The 14,822-nt window shown below is 34.3% G+C and overlaps 1 protein-coding gene across 1 annotated transcript in view; it reads left to right on the top strand.

Annotated features, from left to right (window-relative positions):
• LOC142342557 (S1 RNA-binding domain-containing protein 1-like) overlaps positions 1–2,627 on the top strand; it is a 73,816-nt gene extending 71,189 nt beyond the window's left edge. Inside the window, exon 6 of the mRNA XM_075393928.1 lies at positions 1,830–2,627. Within this exon, the coding sequence (XP_075250043.1) occupies positions 1,830–2,547 (718 nt within the window). The 3' untranslated portion in view covers positions 2,548–2,627. The remainder of the gene's footprint in view (positions 1–1,829) is intronic.
• Positions 2,628–14,822: the final 12,195 nt, after the last annotated feature.

The raw sequence follows: 14,822 nt of genomic DNA, 5'->3' as shown, positions 1-14,822 counted from the left end.
TTTTGCATGTTTTCCTGTATTGGTTTGTTAACTGTTCCTTTTCACCTTATTACCTTAACGATTGATCCAATTGGCATTGATTGAATGTACAAAAGAACCTTTTCGATCATTTCAGTGAATAGCTTAAAGTTTTAACCGCTGCGCATCCGTGCTCTCCCAAATTTTATTAGGATTCTTTTAGGCTTTTCATTGTCGTTCATTTGTGTTGATCTACATATTCATGGCAATCAAAGGCCTTGATTGCTACCGCGGTTGTTTAACTGAATCTATTTTTTGGTTTCAGTTTATAGCTAATGTTTTTAAAGACTTTCAATTAATTTTTTTGAAGAAAATTGTTTTCTTCTCATTCTCTGTTCTTTGTCGTAACAAGTAAGTAGGTCTTAGCTCATCAGTTTTCTGTCGCCCAAAACAATATTGTTGCTGTTAGTTATGTTTTGACAGATGTCTCTAGAGCTAAGAAATGTGTTTTGATAAGAATTTTGTGAGTTTTCTATACTGGTCAATATTTGTGGTTAGTTTTCCACAAAGACGCTTTACCTGGAAGACCCAGTTAAAATCAAAAGAGACCTTTGCACATCATTCAATGCTTTTCTTCATTTTAAAGTTTTTATTGGTTTTTAAGGTATTATAGATATAATGGCTTCAACACTGTGGCTTCGATGAATTGTTTGTGAAATTTTGAGCTTTGTCCATATTTGCTCTTTTTTGTTTTTCTATGATTCGGTCTCAATAAATGCAAGCACAACTGGCTTCACAATGAGTTGCAAATTGATCTGTTTATGTTTTGAGTTGAAAGCTTATGGTTTGTTTGATTTTTGAAAATGTTTCAAAAAAATCAGTGGATTTTGGGGCTGTCACTTTTTTGATATCTTTCAAATTTAAAGCTTGGTCTCTGTAACAACAGGTCGAATCCGATTTCCACTAAACCAAGATTAAATATTTGTAATCTATGTTTTCAACTAATGGTTTCTTGGCTTTGGTTTCTTTCCTTTCCACATTATTAGACTAATGATGTGGCCCAATTGGTGTTGAAAAAGTGAAAAATTAGCGATGTTTTTTATTCTCCATGCCTTGAATAGTCTGTCTTCAACGGTTGCTGCACCGCGTTCTTGTTAAATTCAATTGTTTCTGGTTTCATTTTTGCCGTTGTTTTTGCTGTCGTCCGACATGTTACGGATAACGACAAGTCTTAATTACTTCCTGTGACATTTTAATTAGCCATCTTAATGAGCGGAGTGGATACGAAGTGGTTTCAATCCATTTGAATTTGGTTGTTTTCAGAATGAGAGACGTATATTTGAAGTTTGTCCTTTTTGCTATTCTTTGTCGGCCTGTCACGGAGTCGCATTATTGAGAGGTCCTATATCTTATCCAATGAACTTCTTATGAAGTACAGGTTAATTTGTTTAGATTAGGTTTTCTCTGATTCCTTTTTTTTGTTAGTAAGTGTATTTTTAAATATAGTCATCGAGTTCTGGTCGTAATTATTGCTTGCTATTATTTGTTTTTGTTTGTCTTGTACAGTACCCTCATTGATGGCAAGCGTCATCGGTTCTCTAATCCAGCATTTTTTCCACCTATTTATTTGTTGAAAGATATGTGAATTTTTGAACGTTTTCTTTTTCCTCCTAATTTTGTCGACAATTAAATGAAAACGTGGATTGGTGGGGTCGGAACATCATGTGCAAACGCACATTACCGAGCCTCCTGGTTAGACTCGAGATAAAAAAGCAGAATGCCCATATTTTCATTGCTTTGATTTCCATGATTTCTGGAAATGGTATTTTGTTCTTAAATTTCAATTTGGAAAATCATTTTTACTGTTTCAGGAAACCGGGAGAAAAATTTTCTCATGTGGAAACGGCAGATTTCATTAAGGCTGAGATTGGAGCATCCGATGGCAAAAAGCGCAAAGTTGCGAATTCCAAAACGAACAACAAACGATTGAAACAAAATTTGAATCAGTTTTCTCATAATCCATTTGATGTTACGAATATCCATCCATCCATGTACGACATAGCTGAACAATTTTTGAAAGCTCTTCAGCTAAATCAAATTTCAGCTGAAGACATTTTAAATGGACGTGTTAGCGGCGTGATTGCCGAAAATAGATTAAAGATTTCACGCTTGAGAGACGAATTTGCGCTGAAATCAAGCCAAGAATTGAACGACTTCGATTTCGTTGTGAAATGTTTGTCAACCTCTGAAAACGAACAAAAAAATCAAGCAAGCAGCGAAAAACGACAAATCGTTTTTGTTGACAAAACCAAACTTCTAAATCGGCGAGGCTCAAATAATTCGAACAGACAACAAGTTCAACTAGGCTCAAAATATTCAGGAAAAGTTGTGAACGTTGCAGATTTTGGAGCGTTCATCGAATTGTATGCTTGTTGCGATGTTAACCAGTCGAAAGTGAAAGGACTAGCCCCAGTTTCGGTAAATGGCGATTCAGTTATACAGTGCTTGGAAAACGGCCAGAATGTTCAAGTGATTGTTACTAAAACTGATCCTAAGAAAGGACATTACACGCTGAAAATATTGAACTAATTTATTGTTAATATGCTATTTTGAGAATGATCTTCTTGTTAATGATATAAATATGGTCGAATTGAAGCGATTAAAAAGCAGCTTTTAAAAATTGAGAAGTTTACAGAAATAAAAGGAATTTTTTAGGCAGAAAAAATTTAATTGCAGTAGTTATGGTGCTATCTTTGTTTTTGTTTTTTTTTTCATGGGACTCGAACTCGTTAAAAGTTTGAATATTTTTGTCGCAACATTTTTTGGCGGAAAAAAGTTGAAATATTAACTTGTTTCGACGAGTTAGTTTTGACAAATTGAGATTCGGAATTTTGAGTAGCAGTGTTTTATAATTACAATCGTTAAATGAAATTTTTCTTTTCAAAAACAGGGTATTGTTTTAAATTTATCTGAGAGGACAAGGTATAACTAGTTGCTAGTGGGTTCCTGTGAACAAAATTTTGCTTCCAACATCTATGTAGAAGGAAAGAAAGCTATTTGTTCTAACAATTTCGATCTCTATCAACTCTTGTCATTGGAAAAGTTAAGTGGGATAGATAGTTCGCAGCTTTCAGTATTATTGGATCGTTTCCTTAAAAAGTTTTGCAGAAATTGCAATTCTGTTTCCGAGGAGCGAAAATGAAAGAAGCCCAGTTTTTTTATTGCTATCAAACTAAGTTTGTAGCAATTATGTTAGTCCTGTTAGTCTTTTCATGCAATTTTTTGCTCGACTGATTTTTCATTTCGCTTGACTGATTTTTCATCTGAGCAATTTGATTTTCGTCCCTAAAAACGGGATAAACAGGTAGCGCTCAGCGGGCATTAAGTTTCAAAGTTTCACTAGATGCCCTCAGCTGCGTTTCGCAGTCCTTTAAGTGCTTGGTGTGGTGAAGCTACTGGGAAGGCCTTAGTTTAAGGCTAAAAGGTCATTTATGAGTTTTTGATCCCAAAATGTTGCATTTTTTTGTCATTTTTCGTAGTTTTTGTTGGACCAGTCTAAAATTGAGGCTGGTTAAAGTTGATGAAGGTCTTTTTGCAAGACATAAATACTTTTTATGACAATTTTAAGAGCTATATATTTTGGTAATCCAAACAAAACACGCGAATTTATACTAACTTCACAATTGTTTTTAAGCTTTTCGACAGTTTGTCTGTTTTTCAGTTTTCAAGGGCCTGCTCGGGTTTGAGAATAGGTTACTGCATAGTTTCTAGTTGTAATGGAACGGTTTTCAACATTTTAACATCACAAATTTTATTATTGACAAAACCATTATTTTAAATTTTTTTGACATTTACTCAATATTCATGTGTTTCCAGCCCCAGGGGCCAGATAACCTCCTTAAGGATTTGATAAGTTACTGAAAAATTTTGCTGACCATTGTGTAGTTTTCAACATTTTAAAATCACAAATTATAGTTATTTAAAAAAAAACGTGCATTTTTATTCCCCAGTCACCAGACTTGACTTTACCAGAATTCGAATTTTATTTAATCTTGCTGACTTTTCATGAGTTGTGTGCATTCGTTCAGCCAATTTCAAGCATGTGACAATTCATTTAAAATTTTTCGGGTAGCTTGACAGTTTTCAGCTCAATATCGTGGCTATTTGATATTTCTGTTCGATACACAGTTTCTTTTATCACGTTCATGTATTGGGTCATTTTCTGACCCATTCACCAATTTGGTTTTCAATTAATGTCACTACAACCAACGGATCACCATTACAACGCAAAAATTTTTGGCTCATTTTCTGAGCAAAACGCGACTAATTTTCACGTTTTTCAAGTGCTCATTCTTCAAAAGAAGGTTTCTCGCTGACACGTGTAATGATCATAAAGGCTCTAGCTAAAATTATGCTTATTAATCGTTCCGGTATTTTCAACGCGATAAAATGTTGGATATATTTTGGATGTTTTGACATTGGGTGTATTGGCTTTAGATATTTTGACCTGAAAGCGACAAAACTTCACGCTAATTTTATGTTTACTCTAAAACGAGCTTCGTTGGCGATTAATTACACATTTCAAAATTTGAAAACTTCAACCAGGTTTTTTTTGTGGTTGCTGTGCACATACGCTGGCAAAATATTAAAACCTGGTTTTTAAAAAAGGCAGTAAATTTGTTATTCAGTGGAAAAATATGTATGTTTTGAAGTGCAACGAATAGTGACTCCAAAGATTTTCCAGAAGTGTAAAGCCTCGGGGCTTTGGTTCACTTCCTTTCGCATGATAAAATTTTTACAAATTGAAGAAAGTTAATTAAATTAAAATAGATATAATTGTTAACTACATTGGAACAATGTACAGTGTCAGTCAAAATTGATTCGCAACCACTCAGAATTAATTTCATGTTCTTCAGTTATTTGATAATATAAACAATAAAACTACTAAAAAGGCAGCCGTATGCATTCAAATGTAACAGTGTGCATCGATTCACAGTAGTAGCCTGGGATACAGTCCCAGTCAAAGCGGCAGGTTGCACCTCCTTTCATCAAAGCACTTCCGAAAAGTGCGGCAGGGTATCCCCTTTCAGCTAGCCGTTGGCCACTTTGTTGCCTTCTCCATGGTGATTCGGCCTGCACCACAACCACAATCAGAAGCACGAAAGTGGTTTAACGAGGCATGTCTTTCAGTCTTAATGTAAAAAAAAAATCACACAACAATGTCAGGTAAACTTTGCTACACATTATTTAGTGTGTTTAACGAGCGTAATCGAAAAATTGTAAATTTTACATAGAGTTGAAAATAGAACCGGAAAAAGTTTCTGGTGCTCCTTTCTTAGTAGCTCAGGTAATTCGACCTAAATCTGTGACATCTTTATAGTAGCGACTGTTTCTGTCGCTTTTTTGGACCGTTTCTGTTGTCTGCTCAGAAATTTACCAGTTGCGCTATCTCTGTCGAATTTACCACCACAATCGATTTCAAGTGGTTGTCTTGTAAGATTCTTGTAAAAAATCAAAGACGTGCAAAAAATGAGTAATTTGACAAATTACTGATATAAATTTGCGGAAATGGAGAAGCATTTGAAAAACAACACCTAGCTGAAGATTGGATATGTGAAAACAAGAGACAGATATTCTTGCAATTTTAGGTTCCTTTTGAATCTTGCAGCTGACGCTTAAAGGTTTCGCCGCCCGTAGACCTCACGGCGAAGGTTTTCAATGCAGAAAGTGTGTGCAAATCAGATATCGCGCAAAATGCATGGTTCTGGTTCACCCTCAGTCACCAGATTTGACATTTTCAGAATTTGTCTTAAATTAAGCTTCTGATTTTTAATTATTTGTTTGTATTCTCATAAACGGTTTCAGACTTATTTATGAAAGTATTCAGACATCTTGACTTTAACGAGATCAATTTCTTGGTAATTATTTCAAACCGAGTATCTTCTTTATCACTTTCGTGGATTGGGGTGTTTTCTGATCTAATCCCAATTTTGATGTCAAGTTTATGTCACCATTAACAAGGGATTATAAGGACCATTACACACTTAAAAAATTAATTTTTAAGGTAAAGTTGAGGTAACGTTTACTTGAGTTAATGCGAGTTAAAGAAAGGCATACTTACCTTAATCAGCTGAGTTGATGTTATTTTTTGAGGTAAATTTACCTTAATTATATTTTGCGTATACAAAATTGCTATTGCAGAATTGAACTAAATGTATGCGGTGTAATGGTAATTAACAGTCCAGCGCTTAATTTTTGGCTTTTTTGATAAACGTAAGCCATTGCTACGTTTTCATGCAAGTGATTATTCTTTGAAAATTTGAGGTAGCTTGAAGATTTTAGGCTAATTTTCTGTTAATTGCTTGAGACAAAATTAGAATATTTAATTTTTTAGATGCCGCGATCTATTTAGTTGCAGTGCTGGTAATTGCTCTTAGCCCGCAATTAGTAATGCTAGAGATTTTAATCCAATGAATAATCAATCTTAACTTCTCTAATCGCTTTTAGGATGGGCTCCTCTCGAGAATGGGCCACTGACACGATAGAATTGGTCTAAAAAATAAATACTGTAATCGCGAAAGACAACAGTGAATGTGAGAAAACCAGAGACCATGTGCGTGAAAAGAGGTGAAAAAAATTTTATCGCAAACTTTCTTATTTGGGCAAAAAAGTCATCTCGGAGATTATTTACTGATACTTCTAAATCTGAAAAACTTAACCAGATTTCCTTATTGTGGTTGCTGTTCACAAACGCTTGCAGTATATTAAAACTTGGCTCTTGAAAAATGCTGAAATTTTGCTCAATAGATTCGTACATTTCGAAGCTCGAAATGAGCAACTTTAAATCTTTTCCAAAAAAGTCCATACAAAGATTTTAGCTTCACTTGCTTTACTCATGTTGAAACTTATGGAAATAGAGGAAAGTAAATTAAATGACAAGATATAACTCTGTTAGTAGCATTGGAAAAATGTACAGAGCCAGCTAAAGTTTTTATACATCCACTCAGTACTAATTGCATATTCTTTAGTTATTAACACTGATGCATCAAATTTCTTCAGGAATCTACAAAACCGACTGAACGAAACTGACGTACAAGACAGATTTTTTTTCAGATATGTAAAGCCGAGAGTTTTCAGTTAATAGTTTTTTTGGATCTACGTGTGACTCGAATTGGATTCCTTTTTCACTGATGCAACTACTTCCTTTGTATCCCCTTGCATTCACTTTGATCCCCCCGCAAATTGAAGTACTAGCCAGGGGGGACAGTCCGAGCCCTTGGAGCAGACGGTATCTCTTTTCATCGAATCTCTTTCGAAAAACCTCTCAGGGAACCCCCTTTTGGCCAGCCACTGCCCCCTTTGTTGTCTTCTCCAAGGTGATTCGGCCTGCACCACAACCACAATCAAAAGAAGCACAAAAGTGGTTTGACGAAACATGTCTTCCAATCCTAAAGTCAACAAAAATCACAAAACAATGTCGCAATGGCTTAGTATCTAGGCAGATCTGATGAGCAAAAAAATGCAGACCATAACAGAATTTAGACTCTTCGAAGTGTTATTGAAAGTTTAGATATTGAGAAAAGATTGATTAAAGTTAATTCGATAAGGCAGCGCCAGAAACTGGACATGATTGTCGATCAAGAACGGGTTTCAGGTCTTGATCGTTACTTCTCTAGTGCATTACACGTCTTGATCTTATAAATCAGTGCCGACCACGCACTATTCTAATCTTCTAGTCTTTTTAATTCTTGTCTAGTCTTTCTCACAACTTGTCAACTCTTAGTCAAGTATTCTGCCAAGACTTGAGAGTGGACTCAAGACGAGCTAAGACTATAAGGTGACGTGATCAGTACAGATTAAAACTCGAGGTTCAGTTTGGGAAAAACTTACTCTTAATCAAGAGAACAACAGAATAAAATCTTGAGTCTTCTGATTATAGTTCAGTTAATAGCAGAAAAATTGGGATAAACAAATTTGCTCATTGTTTGGATTCATTTCCAAAAAAATACTTTTTCTAAAGGATTCTCGAAAATGACTGAACAGTAATGATATGTGAATGTCCAAAAATGACAACTGCAAATAAATAATTATTTTTTGATTCTCTTGTATTTGTTTTCAAATTTATCACAATAAAATGTTTCAACTTAGTAGTTTTTGTTTGGATCGGAATGATTTAAATAGGTTCAATTTTTCTGTCAAAGAAGTACGAGAACAAAAAACTATTGCTTATATTGAGGCTCAACAAAAGTCTGATTTTAGAGAACTATGAAAACTCACAAGATTTGTTGAGCAGTTGATTGACTGTTGTTTGGAATCAGATTTTTTAAAAATAAAAATGATGGTTTGTTCTCGTCTACTTTAATTTATACCAAGTATCTAATTCTCTTGACTGATTTACACTAATCTGATTGGTCGTTTTCAGTTCACTATATCATATTGGCACGATTTATGTAAAGTATTCAGTGAACTTTTTAATAATGTGAATAATATTGAAGAAAATCAGAGAAGCAACTTTTCAACAATTTGGCGATGTAATTTGCAAAGTGATCCAATGTACTACTGAACTTTTTAATTTTATTCATCAAAATTTTTATGTACAACTATGATTAAAAAACTAGAGAACATTTGCTATCTTTGCTGACCACTCAAGTAGAACACGTAGAAACCGGGTTAATTGTGTAAACCATATAAGAAAATAAGCAAGTATTTGCACGCATTGTCATACAGTTTACTAATAAAAACAAAATAAACCGATTTTTTATACCGTTGATGTACGTTGATTTTGTAAGTGACTGACTCAAAGTATCACCAATTCAATTAGACACTCTGATTGAAAAAAAAGTGACTGGCATAACTTTAACAATCAGAGATATATTAGACATTTTCAAGATTATATAGCCATTATTAATTAGTTCAGAGTCTTTTATCGTTACTTATTTTGGTATTTTTGAAAAAACTGCAACTGAATCATTTTGCCTTGGCAGCACTTTCAAGCAACTAATTAAAACGTATTGATTTTGATAAAGAGCTAAAGAAAATGTGTTCTTTCAAGTATTCAGTTCAGCCATGCAAGTAAAAGTACCACAAAACGTCTAATAACACGTTGCACATTTTAAAAAGTAAAAAATAACTTGAATATATAGAGTATATGAAAATAACTGAGAAGGATTGAACTGAAATCAAATTTTACACAGCTGCTCAATATCTTAAGAAATGCTGTCAAACTGAAACAATAGAAAAAAAGCAATTTAAAAATGCTCCATGGTTGAAATAAATTTATCCTCGAAACTGATGACAAGTTTGATCAAATTTCCATATATATATGGTGATGAGTCGTACATTTTTATCAGCACCCTTACAAGAACTTGGTTTTGTTGTCATAGTGGATAAAGATTAGTGATATATATATATATATATATATATATATATATATATATATATATAAATATATATACATATACATATACATATATATATATATATATATATATATATATATATATATATATATATACATACATACATACATACATACATACATACATACATACATACATACATACATACATACATACATACATACATACATACATACATACATACATACATACATACATACATACATGCATACATACATATATACATATATATATATGTATATATATATATATATATATATATTTAAATGTATATATGTATATATGGCTATACCGGAATGAACGATCCAGGGATCAATCCGTACATACATACATATATACATAAATATATATATATATATATATATATATATATATATATATATATATATTTAAATGTATATATGTATATATGGCTATACCGGAATGAACGATCCAGGGATCAATCCCGCAACCAAATTAAAGCTCTCTGGAAACCACAAATGAACGCACAAAAGAAAGCATGAAACTAAAGACACTGAAAGGTTTTACCCAAGATTGCCTAAGTAAGCCTTGTTAGAAACATAAGCTACCTTAGAAATTTTTCTTTCAAATTTTCTTGATGTTAATTGATCTGGATTGCAATGCTTAATGATAAACAAATCAGTCTTCAGTCTTCCAGTTTCCAACTTTTCACTTGTCTTTAATCCACTTTTTGAATTTTTTTTTGTTTGTTTTCTTTTATATATAGTTGCGACTTTTCTTGGCCATGCTGGTACAAAAACGGGCAAAATCCAGAGTAAAACAAACAGATGTTAGATGTTACATAACACAATGCATAATGTTGATGACGACGCCGGAACTTTTTTCCTTTGTGCAAAAAGTCAAGGAGAAGAATACTCCAGTTCCATTGACGTTAGGTGGTTGTCTCAGCACCACAATAACCAGAGATGAAACAATTCAATGAGGTTTTACGTTTGAGGAACTTATTTAGTGTATTAAGTTTTTCCTGTACTTACACCTATACCTCAGATTTACACGTAGTTGGCTAAGATTTTTCCTAGGTTTCAAAATTTGGAAGAAAAAATTGTAAAGAGGAATTCGAGAAGAGTGTTTCTAATTGAAAATAACGTAGTTTTTTCTGCATTTTCTGTGTAGAAGACGCGGAGTGCAAAGCTCAATAAGCCTAACCATGAAGTCTAAAATTGGGGGGGAAATGGAGACTTATTAGTCGGTAGTTGAACAATTTTCAGATTTCCACGGATAGATGATTGAAGTGGGTGGGAGTCTTTGTAGCCCTTAGTTGTGAATTCTGCGTTTCATCTCCAACAGTAATATGCTCACAAAGACTTTCATCGCTAACAAAAGATGTGCGGCAACACAAACTCTGTTTGAGAGTTAGACCCACGAACATTCTCTGAATGTCGCCCCATTCCAACCTTCAACTTGAATCCGCATTCGTTGAATTTTAATCGAATGTTTTTTGAGGAAATATTGTGAATATCTTTTTGATGTCATTTAAGAATTCGCTCACTGGCAAAGGTTTGCTGAAAATCATTGCCGACACTAAATTATTTATCAAACCGTTTTGAGATCACAGTGCAACTCAATCAGAAGGTCTGCTAGTTGCTGGAAAAGAGAGAACTAATTGAATGAAAAATTGGAGAGCATAATTAGCAAAAGTGCAAACGGTCTTGCTTCAATAAGCCACAAGGAATTGGAAGACCTGACTGTGCTACTTGGGTTCTCAGTTTGTAGGCCCTTAATCTTATTCAATTATTTCATACTTTTCAATTGATTGCCAATTTAGTTTGTGATGTAGTTTGTACTATAGCGATGTACATACCCGTTAGAAAGTCTCTTAATCTGAATTTTTAAAAAAATTCTGATTCCTCATTTTATTGCGCTGATCAGTTTCAAATATTTTTTTCCAACCTTCAGGGTTTTAAACGAAATATGTTTCCTTGTTATGTATTCTAGAAAAAAGAAAAGTGGTCTAGAAATATACACTAATGGATGTCAAAGTTTACTTTAATCTGACAATAAAAAATCTAATCTTACCTTTTTCCTCTCACTTTCTGAACTAAGCTATCCAAAAAGCTCTGATGGGCAAAAATGACGCAAATTTTAGCTCAATTTGTAGCAATTTTTCAAACCTTCATCCACTTCCTTGGGAGTTGTATGTTGAAACAGTGTACAAAATTTTTTCAACTACCCACCAATACTGATCATCAAGTATTCCATTCCCAGGGAGAGAAATTTCGTTAGAGAGTTGGCTGGCCAAAACTCTATCTTTTTCTCTTCACCGTCATCAGTACCGTATCTGTCAATAGTCTTGGTCGTTTGAGTGCTAGCACTTAGGCCTAGTTTGATTGCGTTACCTTTTGTTTGAACGTTGACAATTGATTGAATTTTCGCCTGTCTGTTGTTTAGTTATTCCACCAAAACCACTTCATCTCCTTCAATCGGTAGCTGAAAAATTTTCAAAATACCACGGATTCAGAATTGCACTGGATGGGGGCTATTGTAACTTTTATTTATGAATTCAAGCATTCCATGTCAATTAAACATAAGCCCTGGAAGTTTTTATTCGCTAATAAAAGTTTTGCGGCAAAATATTTTTTTTGGGGTTATTCTGCGCACTTTGAATGGGCAGAAGCAATGACTCTCTGTTGAAATACAAGACCACGGGTGTAATAAGGCGAGCCGGAAGCTTCCTGAAACTCAAGAAAGCCTTGTTACCAGTAGGCATCTTTATTCTAGCTGCATTAGGTTCATAGGAGAGCTCTCTGTGCAATGCGAGAACTTCTACGTCGCTGTGGACTTGTAAACAGATCCGGCAAATTTCACATTCCGAGTTTACCGTTTCTTCTCTCATATTTTGGAGGAAGCTAACCAAAAGGTTCTGATGGGTACAAGTTAGGCAAATTTTATCTCAAATTTTAGCATTTTTTCCAATTTTTCCAACCTCCATCCAATTCATTGGGATTTAAATGTTGAAACGCTGTTCAAAATTCTGTTCTATCGCGCTGTTCTATCTTTTTCCCTTCACTATCTTCAGTACCATCTCTTTCAAAAAAAATTGAACATTTGAATGCAAGCTCTTAAGCCTAGTTTGATTGTGTTAGTTTTTATTTGAACGTTGAAAATCAATTGAATCTCTGCGTTTCTGTTGTTTAGGTATTCGAACAAAACCCTATATCTCAGTCAGCCGCGGTAGTTGAATAATTTTCAAGTTTCCACTGTTAGACGGTTTTACTGGGTGGGGGCCATTGTTGCCCTAAGTTGTAAAATCAGGCGTTCAATGTCAAACAAACGAATGCTCACACACACTTTCTTCGCTTAAAAAAGTTTTAAGTTATGTGGCAAAAAACACACTCTGTTTAAGATTTGGACTCATGATTTTTTTGGAGACCTTCTGCACACTTTTAATAGGCAGAAGCAATGATTCTCTGCATTAATAGAAGAACACGGGCTTAATAAAGCGAACCACAAAATTACTGAAACTCAAGAAAGCATTATTACCATTAGGCATAATTATTCTAGCTGCATTATGTTCATAGGAGAGCTTTATGTGCCCTACATGAACTTTTTGTCGCTGTGGACTTCGAAACAGTTCCCACACATTTCACGCCGCAGTTTTACCGTTTTTGTCACTTTTTGGACAAAGCTAACCAAAAGGCTCTGATGGATACAAACTGCGCAAATTTTATTTCAAATTTTAGCAATTTTTCAAATCTCAATCCACTTCCTTGAGAATTAAATATTAAAACGCTGTTCAAATTTCATTCAAGAGCCTCCCACTGCTCATCATCAAGTATTCAATTCCCCGCGTAGAGATGTTTCAATTAAGATGCGTTTTTTTGTTCGAACGTTGGAAATCTATCAAATCACGGCTTTTGGGTTGTTTAGGTATTCCAAGAAAAACTGCTTCATCTCTGTTGACCGGTAGTTGTACAATTTTCAGGTCTCCACGAATAGACAAATGATCTGGTTTGGGGCCATTGTAGACCTTAGTTGTCATTTCAGGCCTTTTATGTCGAACAAACAAATGCTCACAAACATTATCTTTGCTAAGAAAAAGTCGTGCGACAAAAACACACTCTGTGCGAGAGTAAGAACCATGAGCTTTTTATTGGGGTTATTCTGCACACTGTGAATAGGCACAGGGAATGATTTTATAATGAAATACAAGATGACAGACGAAACAAAACGAGCCTGAAGTTCCTAAAACTCAAGAATTGTTACCAGTAGGCAAATTTACTCTAGCTGCAGTATATTCCTAAGAGCGTTCTTTTTGCCTTGCGAGAATTTCTGCGTCATTCTGGACTTGTAAACAGTTCCGGTAAATTTCACATTGCGAGTTTACCGTTTCTCCTCTCATTTTTTTAGGAAGCTAACCAAAAAGCTCTGATGGGAACAAATCAAGCAAATTTTATCTCAAATTTTAGCATTTGTTCAATTCTCCATGCACTTCTTTGGAATTAAATGTTGTCTATCTTTTCCGCCTCACCATCTTCAGTAGCGCTTGTGTCAAAAACCTTCATCATTTGAATGCAGGCACTTAGGCTAGTTTGATTGGATTAGTTTTTGTTTCAACGTCGAAAATCGATTAAAGTTCTGCTTTTATGTTGTTCAGATAATCCAACCAAAACCATTTCATATCAATCAGCCGATAGCCGAACAATTTTCAGGTTTTCACAGATAGAAAATTGAACTGGTTGGGGACATTGTCGCCCTTAGTTGTCAATTCAGACATTCCATGTTGAACAAACATGTTCACGAAGATTAACTTCGTTAACAAAGTTTGCGCTGCAATACACACACTCTGTTGGATAGATAGTCCCATAAACATTCTCTGAATGTCGCCTCATTCCAACCTTCAACTTGAATCCGCATTCGTTAAATTTTAACGGAATATTTTTTGAGGAAAATTGTGAATATCTTTTCGATGTCACCTAAGACTTTGTTCCGTGGCAAAGGAGTTCTTACAAACAGAGCAGAAATTAACCACTTCATCATATCGTTCTCATATCAACGTGCAATCCGCTGTGAAATTTTGTCTCGTGCAGATTCCATATAATTGGTATTTTCTTTGTGAAATCTAATTAAAATTTAATCGCGAACTTTTTTGGCCTCATTTTTCTTGAGTTAAAGTTAAATAGTTTCCAACTGGTCGTTAAAGTTTGTTTTTTTGCAAATGTTTTTGTGGAGTGGTTGGTGACAGTCAATATTTTTTATTGGTATATCAATTGAACGGATTTCAATCCAACGTGATTAACATCTGGACGAAAATTAAACTTATTTGCTTTGTCTGTCTGAGTTTTTACAAAAAGGAAGAGCTTCCCTAAATTTGTTTAATTACGACAGTGTAACTATTTAATGGAATTGTTGCCTTATTGTTACAATTCGAGTAGTCTTGTTTTCATTTTGAGCTAAACAATAACACTGCTTTACATTGAAACAACA

This window comes from Convolutriloba macropyga, chromosome 7 (genome assembly GCF_964194025.1).
Source record: "Convolutriloba macropyga chromosome 7, txConMacr16.3, whole genome shotgun sequence".
In the NCBI taxonomy this organism is placed as follows: domain Eukaryota; kingdom Metazoa; phylum Xenacoelomorpha; order Acoela; family Convolutidae; genus Convolutriloba; species Convolutriloba macropyga.
This window is presented reverse-complemented; position numbering and strand designations above follow the sequence as displayed.